The following is a 10,305-nucleotide window of genomic DNA, read 5'->3' as shown; positions in this document are numbered from 1 at the left end:
CTAACTAAGCTAAGTCAACTAGGATTCCAGAAGCAAAAACATGCAGGAAAACCGATACCCAACTATCCAGATAGCCTGAAGACAAACCAAGTAAGCCTACTAAAATCCTATATTTAGGGGGCGGGAATCAAAATTCTTCAAACTAAGTACCTAGATTGGTGCATATATGTATACAATTGCTATTTGCCACCGTTAGTTTCGTTTCATTGCATTGGTAATAAAGTTAAGTATGCCAAGCACTAGGCTTTTTAAACCAAACATGTCCGGTGGATATGACTGTTGTTGCCATAATGGGTGGGCTACATACTTCTATTAAAAGCACTTAGTGAGCCTTCTTGAAGAACGTGGCTGGATATTGCTACTATATAATAACTAGCTGAAGTTACCTCATCAACAACGTCTTAAAATCAGCTCACATTAAGAGAACAGCTCATGCATATCAGGTGTTTGCTTGTGCAATATATGAACTCCATCAATGAAACACATTTGCTGAACAGAGACCCAAATTTCTGTTCTGACAATTAGAGTGGTATACTGATTTCGGACACATTCATGAAAGATCCTTCTGTCAAATGTAGATGTTCCAGTACTAGTACACCTGTATTGGTTTTAGATCTTCCGTGCACTAGCTCACTACAACTATGCGTGTGATATTTTGTGGCTGCACGCCCGTGAAACATGAGGATACTATATAACAAGTTGATCTTGCAAAAAACAATACACCAGGTGATAATTTTATAAATAAATAAATAATTTTTAATGTAAAATTGAAGACTGATAACCCACCCCGTACGTATTGGTATGGTTCGCTGTACTGCGGCCACTAAAATAGACTCGCCCGATATTTTTAGAATTTGTATGCTCCCAAATAACGTTATAAAAGGCGAAGTGTGATTGGTCAATATTTGAATTATTATTTACAGACGAAATGTTACCTGGACATTGGGGACTACGCAGTGTTGTTAGTTTTAAATCACTGGCAGGATTCTGCAAGTAAGGTTTTGATTGGTGGACATGAGCTCCATCTGGCTGTCTTTAGATCCACATGTAATAGTGGAGCTAATTTTAATTAGATTGCGCAGCCTGGTATCGGCTCCAACTCGGAGCGATTTCTTAAGGCTCAATGGGTAGGCGTAAGGCCACTACACCCTCTTCTCTCTCACTAACCACTAACCAACTGACAACTAACCCACTGTCCTGGACAGACAGCCCAGATAGCTGAGGTGTGTGTGTGTGTGTCTGTCCAGGACAGCGTGCTTGAACCTTAATTGGATATAAGCACGAAGATAAGCTGAAATGAAATTAACACAGCTGCAATGTACATTGCAGATGCATACAAGCAAAGTAACACAAAAAACGTATAATGGGAAATTTATGCATGATTCGCTTTGCCTAATATCCACATTAACATAGGCTTTGATGGAGTCGAGTGGAGTAGTGATTAACGTGCACACTTAGAGCAAGCTGTTGTAGCACACGCCTATCTTGGGCACTGGTGCCGGCCACGGCCGGTTTCTCTGTCCAAGACAGGAAAGGTGTGTGGAGGATGGGGTGGAGGTGGAGGAGGGACCGCCAGCACTGGCAGGTGCAAGAGTGCACCAGTATCCCGACCGTGATCGGTAGCAGACGAGGCTTTGATAAAAAGATGAAGTAATATATGACTCATTGATGGTGTATAACAGTAGGTGTAAGTAACATATTGCACTCATTTTAAATTACATTTTTATTTGTAACAGTTCACTACAAATTAATCGATCCCATATATAATTTTTACATAAGTACGTTTAACTCCAGAATATAAAAATTGTTATGTCCTAGCATTCAGCATAAATTATAGTTTTCCCATAGCAGGATAAAAATAATCATAAAACAAAAATCTACTTTAAGAAGTCGCCAAAACAGAAGCCGATTATTCGCCTTCAAATAATTATTTGTAGACAAAGCATGACAATATATGCGGTACTACCCACTAACTGACATTATGTGATCTGTTGGTCTAATAAAGTTAATACCTTTTACAAGTAAATGAATTATTTTATTATACTGTTTTATGTATTTGTATTTAAGGTATAAATTATATTCACATTTCAAAACAAAAATTAATTAAAAAACCCAAAAACACATTTAATTGGTGGGAAACCACCATTAACAACTTTGATAGAGCCTCATTAAGAATTTATAAATTGTTACACTTATGACCCTGAAATGACCTCTAAAGATCATCTAAGGTCAATTTCCTATTTTTGGTTTTAATTCTAGATGTTCACTGACGGAAATAGGTACACATAAAATGACAATAAAATATTATTTAGGGTTATTTTCCCCATGTCTTTACATGGGGAAATTATCATGGTGGCCATTTTGGAAAATGGACGCCATTGCTAACACCGGTGGTATTGAGAATGCCTCCAGTCTTAAAACTAATATCCATGATGTGTAGTATGTGTGTATCAAGTGTCATGCTTTTATCAAAAAGTGCACTATTCATTCACATATCCTCTGGACTGTGTTTCCGAAAAGTCACTGTTTCCGGATTTAGTGAATTTCGTGCAGTCATGAAAAATGTTAAAGCAGCATAATTTGAATTTGTTAAAAATGCTTGTGCATGATTGTTGCATAAATACCGGTGTGGGCCAAAGCAAGGAAGCAGTATCAAAAAGAACATCAGATAGATGCCGAGACTTACCCAAGCAGAACGCAACAGACCTATCGGTATGGCCGATATGGGGGCCTCTCAACGGCAGATTGCAAGATCCTTCAACTGCAGTCAAGCCGCCATCAGCAACTTGTTGAGCTGTTATCAGCAGACAGGCCAGGCACAAGACCGTGCAAGATCGGGAAGACCAAGGGTCACAACGCCAGCTGAAGACCGCTACATCCTGACAATCCACCTGCGGAACCGATACGTAACGGCGATGTCAACGGCGGCGACGACATTGGGACACACCATCAGCAGACGAACAGTCTTACGACGACTCCGCAGGGCTGGTATCAAAGCTTTCTGCCCCTTCCGTGGAATGGCCTTGATCCCTGTTCACGGATGAAAGTCGCTTCAACATGTTCCGAAATGATGGCCGAGTTCGTGTTTATCGACGTAGGGGAGAGCGACTGGCGCCAAACTGCATCCAAGATGTGCACCCTTTTGCCGTGGAGGCGGCGTCATGGTATGGGGCGGTATCTGCGGTCAACGGACAACAAGGCTTCTCATCATCCGTGGAAATCTGACTGGTCAAAGATACAGGGATGAAGTGTTGCGACCTGTTGTAGTGCCATTCTTGCGTCAACAGCCTAGGGGGTACCCTTTTGCAGCAGGACAATGCACGACCTCATACAGCCAGACTTGTTCAGGATTATCTCAACAACGTTAACGTCAACGTATTGCCTTGGCCACAATGTTCTCCAGACATGAATCCCATAGAGCATCTCTGGGATCATCTTGATCGACAGCTGAGACAACACGTACCTGCCCCAGCAAATCGACAGCAGCTTGAACAGGTTTTGTTGGATGTTTGGCGCAGAATTCCTGCTGACGTCATCCGGCGACTGACGACATCCATGGGGAGACGTGTTTTGGCGTGTATTGATGCAAAGAGTGGTCACACACGCTACTGACTTTAGAAGCACCTTTTGAAGGGACTCTGATTGTGTAATTTTTAATTTTGACCCCATGTCTCTTTCGCTCGGCCTTATGGCAAGTACACTATCAATATGGCATGCTTTTTTTGTAAAGACATTGGAAAATGATTCCTTTCAATAACATAATCATCATATAGATCACATCTGTCTTGGGTTTTCTTTATGGACCTACTGAACAAGGTGATAAGTTTCTTTTGCCCGTTAGTTTATTACTAAATTTGGCACACTACTGTCTATTGTTATCATGTAAGAACTGAACAAGCATGTTCCTTTCGGTTCTCTTCGTTGGCAATTTGGTTCATAGAAACGGACCAACCACTGCTTGGCTTCAGGCCAGACTATTCTCGATAAACCTCTGTTTAGAACATTCACTGATTCGAATGTATGCTACGCTTTTGAAGCCAGTTTAAACTGAACCTTTTTTTCTTTTCTTTTTAAATTCTGTAACGTTTTACCGACTGATTATTCAATTTAATAAATTTGTGGAATTATTTCACGTGAATCCAAATAGATTAGGATGTTTTATGCTTGCGCGAAATCTGGCGCGAATCGGATTCGGAGATTTCCCTCCTCGCACGTTTTAAATCGCAGATGTCCCTTCCGTCTTTAAAGACCAGACAATACGTATCACAAGACTGCATCCTCATGACTTTTTTCAGATAGGGTTCTATCTCATCATCTTCTTCGTCGTCACTTTCGTAGACGGGTATGCCTGGTCGTTTTCTCTTGAATGCGTCCCTTTGCATGGTTTGCATGTAGAGCTCTTTCATCGACAGTGGTTGCAACTTTTCTGAGATATTCGCCGTTACGTTCGTACTTTTATAATATTCGGACGATCCGTCTCTAAACCATTGGGTCGAAGTGCCCATGTTTGGGCGTGGTCGGCTTCAAGTCCACCAAGAGATGTCCGCAGGGCCTGTGGGTAGCTTCCTCAAACCGTTACATCAAATAACGAGTGTTTTCCGGATATATCTGCCGTGCCAATGTCAGAACTTGCTGCTTGTCGATGGGGTTGTTGATAAGCGCCAGGTAATGGCAGTTTCTTCTCTATGTCGGGTCCTTACTGACAGAGGTTCTGGTTGATGGCAATCACCGATAGGTTTCTGTGGTGACCAATCTAATTAAAATTAGCTCCACTATTACATGTGGATCTAAAGACAGCCAGTTGGAGCTCATGTCCACCAATCAAAACCTTACTTGCAGAATCCTGCCAGTGATTTAAAACTAACAACACTGCGTAGTCCCCAATGTCCAGGTAACATTTCGTCTGTAAATAATAATTTAAATATTGACCAATCACACTTCGCCTTTTATAACGTTATTTGGGAGCATACAAATTCTAAAAATATCGGGCGAGTCTATTTTAGTGGCCGCAGTACAGCGAACCATACCAATACGTACGGAGTGGGTTATCAGTCTTCAGTTTTACATTACAAATTATTTATTTTATAAAATAAAACATGTTTTAAGGCATTCGTAATTCACACGAAACATGTCGTATACCCTCAGGATAATTCGGAATGTTTTCAAATTATTTTTAAATCACTGGCAGGATTCTGCAAGTAAGGTTTTGATTGGTGGACATGAGCTCCAACTGGCAGGTGTTAGATCCACATGTAATTGTGGAGCTAATTTTAATTAGATTGTGTGGTGACTTCCTTCCGTGAACAGTCGGTAGTGCGAGAATCTTTATTGATCATACACATCAAGTCATCCAACACGATGAGATTTCTGACTGTGGGATCCAAATAACGATCCTTTTCCAAATTCTCGGGTATGCCTGGAACAAATTTCACTCGAATGGTTGCCCCGATGATATCGTCGAGGGGTTGCCATTGTTTGTAGAGCCAGATGATGTGTTGAGGCGGTGGGAAGATTTTACCACCCCTTAGCAGTTTGTATACCAAAAATGTCTTTCCACAAGAAGTGGGTCCCGACACGATCATGGTGAATGGAAAGAAAGAAATGTTTTATTTAACGACGCACTCAACACATTTTATTTACGGTTATATGGCGTCAGACATATGGTTAAGGACCACACAGATTTTGAGAGGAAACCCGCTGTCGCCACTTCATGGGCTACTCTTTCCGATTAGCAGCAAGGGATCTTTTATTTGCACTTCCCACAGGCAGGATAGCACAAACCATGGCCTTTGTTGAACCAGTTATGGATCACTGGTCGGTGCAAGTGGTTTACACCTACCCATTGAGCCTTGCGAAGCACTCACTCGGGGTTTGGATTCGGTATCTGGATTAAAAAAACCCATGCCTCGACTGGGATCCGAACCCAGTACCTACCAGCCTGTACACCGATGGCCTAACCAGGCATGGTGAATGGATGTAACAATCTTTTGAGCTGCTGCTGCTGCTGGGAATGTTTATTTTTAGATTCCATGAGTCCGTGTTTATTTTGTATGTGTCGAGTTAGGTCGTGAGTCCAAACATATTGTTTTCTTCGCAAATGTGACACTGATTCATGATCTTGTCTGTTCAAATACTCAACGTGAAATGATGTTGTCTGGTCCCTGTTATTCCTTTTATAGTCTTGTTTAGAAATGCTTCTGCCGTTTCGGGGCTTTCCAACTTGTACCACTTTGTTGTTGTTGTTTCCGTTTCAGGTTGGCCTTGGCTTGCTCTACCACCTGTTGTGTTGGGGAGAGCATGACCACATTGGGTGCCGGGTTCTTGTTCTGTTCCTCTTTTTGTTTCTTCCATGTAGGATCGTAGAGTTCTAGACATCGATCCACACTAAGCTGACTGTTCCCGCCCCGCTGAATTTCGTAGTGAGACTGAAGTTTGCCTTCTGCTTGCAGTAGAAACGGGTCCACTTATCCACGTCAGGAACGTACAGCTTGTACTGGTCCGATATGTTGCTTCTCTGAAGGTTCTACCTCAAATGACGAGTTTTTAATACTATTTTACTTGTATACCTTCTTCCACCTACAACGTTATGTGACTTTCCAATGTTATTTTAACATTTAAATTTCTGTCTGTCTGTCACACAAAAGTACCAAACATAAATGAACTTGCCTTCTCATCTGATTTATAAAATTCCCACCCAGGACCCCACTGAGCCAGCCCAGGGACACATATTTACACTATAGAGGGACACAGTTTAGACTTGAGGGACACATGCAGGGACACACTTACATATTACTCTACTTTAGCTATGGGTATTGGGAAAAACATGTTGTATAAAGTTTAGATGTGCACAAATTGCTGACATATATTTGGTATACCCCTGGCAAAGGTTCAGTAATATATTATGTAGCGAGTATTCGGGGTAGCATTGGGCAATATTACACAATAGCTGTATCTTAAGACCAAATCACAATTCACCTCTAAAGGCATACTAAAACTAGTTGTAATCAAATCTTCTCTGCGTACATGGTACATTTTTAAAGCGTAAATGTGAATATGAGTGAATATGTATGTATGTACCCTAAAATCTAATTAAGTTAATTAAACTAGTGTTTGAACTATGTACATGAAATGTTAAATTTCAAAACAAACTCACAGCCATCTATACAGGCCCCGCCCCTGCAAGTTATAGACTGCTTGTACAGTAGTAGATTTCTGCTTGAACAAATACGTAACATAATACATAAAAGTTCAATAAATAAATAATTAAAATAAAAACATTAAAAATTCCACTAGGAAATGAACTCAGTACCTCGAAGTTCGTAGGCTAACGCGTTAACCATAGACTATGTCGACACAGGGCGGAAATTGAATCTCCGTTGACCCCCTGCTCAAATCGATCACGCACCTGCACACCAACGTCAGACTCACACCAAGGCCCCGCACCTGCACACCAAGGCCCCGCACCTGCACACCAAGGTAACTGCCTCCCAACACCAAGGTCAACCAGGACAGAAGTCTGTCACACACCTGCACACCAAGGCCAGGCTCACATCAAGGTCGCACACCTGCACAAAAAGACTCAAGGTCACGCACCTACACCAAGGTCATTGTCTCCTATCACACTACGGTCACGTGATCACGGAAAAGTAGGTCATGACACCCACAGTCCCTTATACTACTGATGGTGCATATAAAAAAAATCCCTTGCTAGTAATGAAAAAATGTAGCGGGTTTCCTCGCTAAGACTACACGTCAGAAATTACTAAAAGTAACTAGTGTTCTAGTGGTGTTGTTAAAAAAAAAACCTTTAACTTTGTTCCCAGAACACTCATATTTACTCTCTAATTGAGTATAAGCGCAGAGAGAGAGAGAGAGAGAGAGAGAGAGAGAGAGAGAGAGAGAGAGAGAGAGAGAGAGAGAGAGAGAGAGAGAGAGAGAGAGAGAGAGAGAGAGAGAGAGAGAGAGCCATATTATAGTGAATGAATAACTGTTAGTAATATTTAATGTTCTGTCTTCCAACAGATGGACCCTTCAACCAACGAAGAAACCACCTCGTTTGTAAATGGTGGACTCGTGGAGGCCAGAAACCACGCCAAACGAAAGAAACCACCCCGACAGACGTGGGACCGAAACCTTGATTTCATCCTCTCGCTGATTGGTTACGCAGTGGGTGTGGGCAACCTGTGGCGGTTCCCCTACTTGTGTATGCGGAATGGAGGAGGTACAGCGACAACTCTTCTTCTGCTTGTTTTATATGAACACATGCTACATAGTTGCGCGCATCGGTGTTCCATCGACTGGTACTAACCATACACCTATAGGCCTAACCTCAGGCCCGTGCTTATAAAACTCAATCTCAAATGACGTCACACGCATGCAATTTATATGGCGTTGTTATGACGTTACAGACACGGACTGTATTAGTGTCTGAGTCTAGACTCTAAAAGTGTTATAAGCACACCAGGTAAATTTTGGCATTATTCCATCAGAGAACTGTTCAAGCACGCCTGTCGTGGGCACAACCTCAGACTGACTTGGCCAGAGAGTTCTGTCCATGACAGGGATGTTTACGGATGGTATGTACTGGGTCTTTATGTACTGGGATCCCATCCAGTCTGAATGCTCCAAGGCCACAATATATTGTTTCATTCACTGACAACGAGCAACTGACCCGTATCCCGCACAAACAGCTCAGATAGCTGAAGTGGGTGTCAAATCTATATCTATATCTATGTATGTATGTATCAGGGTTTCCGGCAGAAAAATAAATAATTTGGGTACATAGTTATGAGTTTTTGATCACGGAGCATGGCACCTAATGCACCTTATTGGCCATCCCCCAGAAAAAAATGGATTTGTAGATGTCCGGAGAAGGGATTTCCTGGCATTTGGAGTCTGAAATCTGAGCCTGCTCATGTATGTATGTATGTATGTATGCATGCAAGGAATTCATTCATTCATTCATTCATTCATTTATTTTTATTTCAGGAGCCTTCTTAATTCCTTTCTTCACGTTTCTGTTGCTGTGTGGGATCCCGCTGTTCTACCTGGAAGTATGTCTCGGCCAGTTCTCCGGCACCAGCTCCATGTTTGTGTGGAAGCTCTGTCCACTGTTTAAAGGTAGTCAGTCCTTTATATTACCTACAAGCGGATGAACAGAATGGGGTGTGTGTGTGTGTGTGTGTGTGTGTGTGTGTGTGTGTGTGTGTGTGTGTTTGGAGTCAAAATCCCTTCTCACTCCAAATTAATGTTTTTTAAAATCAATTATTCAGTTTATTCTGCCAATCCTGATATCAGCCATTGACTGAAACATACAAAATATATTGTGTGATTGAAAATTTAAAAATTGAATGTATTTTCCAGGGGAGCATGACCTGACCCTTACCCCCCCCCCCCCCCCCCCAAAAAAAAAAATAATTTATAAACAAATTTGCTTGCAACAATTTAGAGCACCACCCCATGTACAATTTCCTTCAACTCTCCTGGGTTTGCCAGCTGTAAAGTACTGGTTTTTCCTTCAACACTCCTGGGTTTGCCAGCTGTAAAGTACTGGTTTTTCCTTCAACACTCCTGGGTTTGCCAGCTGTAAAGTACTGGTTTTTCCTTCAACACTCCTGGGTTTGCCAGCTGTAAAGTACTGGTTTTTCCTTCAACACTCCTGGGTTTGCCAGCTGTAAAGTACTGGTTTTTCCTTCAACACTCCTGGATTTGCCAGCTGTAAAGTACTGGTTTTCCTTCAACACTTCTGGGTTTGCCAGCTGTAAAGTACTGGTTTTTCCTTCAACACTCCTGGATTTGCCAGCTGTAAAGTACTGGTTTTCCTTCAACACTCCTGGGTTTGCCAGCTGTAAAGTACTGGTTTTCCTTCAACACTCCTGGGTTTGCCAGCTGTAAAGTACTGGTTTTTCCTTCAACACTCCTGGATTTGCCAGCTGTAAAGTACTGGTTTTTCCTTCAACTCTCCTGGGTTTGCCAGCTGTAAAGTACTGGTTTTTCCTTCAACTGTCCTGGGTTTGCCAGCTGTAAAGTACTGGTTTTTCCTTCAACTGTCCTGGGTTTGCCAGCTGTAAAGTACTGGTTTTTCCTTCAACTCTCCTGGGTTTGCCAGCTGTAAAGTACTGGTTTTTCCTTCAACTGTCCTGGGTTTGCCAGCTGTAAAGTACTGGTTTTTCCTTCAACTGTCCTGGGTTTGCCAGCTGTAAAGTACTGGTTTTTCCTTCAACTCTCCTGGGTTTGCCAGCTGTAAAGTACTGGTTTTTCCTTCAACTGTCCTGGGTTTGCCAGCTGTAAAGTACTGGTTTTTCC

General features: G+C 42.0%; 1 protein-coding gene across 3 annotated transcripts in view; it reads left to right on the top strand.

The window, feature by feature from the left end:
- LOC121388897 (sodium- and chloride-dependent glycine transporter 1-like) overlaps positions 1-10,305 on the top strand; it is a 55,457-nt gene that overhangs the window by 18,136 nt on the left and 27,016 nt on the right. For 2 of the 3 annotated variants that reach the window (XM_041520434.1, XM_041520433.1), the window contains exons 2-3: positions 8,023-8,221; positions 8,989-9,120. In XM_041520434.1, coding sequence (XP_041376368.1) covers positions 8,023-8,221; positions 8,989-9,120 — 331 coding nt within the window. Of the gene's footprint in view, positions 1-1,666; positions 1,688-8,022; positions 8,222-8,988; positions 9,121-10,305 lie in introns of those variants that run through there. The other variant, XM_041520435.1, reaches the window with a different exon arrangement.

Source organism: Gigantopelta aegis, chromosome 14, assembly GCF_016097555.1.
Source record: "Gigantopelta aegis isolate Gae_Host chromosome 14, Gae_host_genome, whole genome shotgun sequence".
Classification (NCBI taxonomy): Eukaryota; Metazoa; Mollusca; class Gastropoda; order Neomphalida; family Peltospiridae; genus Gigantopelta; species Gigantopelta aegis.
Note: the sequence above shows the minus strand (reverse complement) of the source record. Positions and strands in the feature narration are given on the sequence as shown.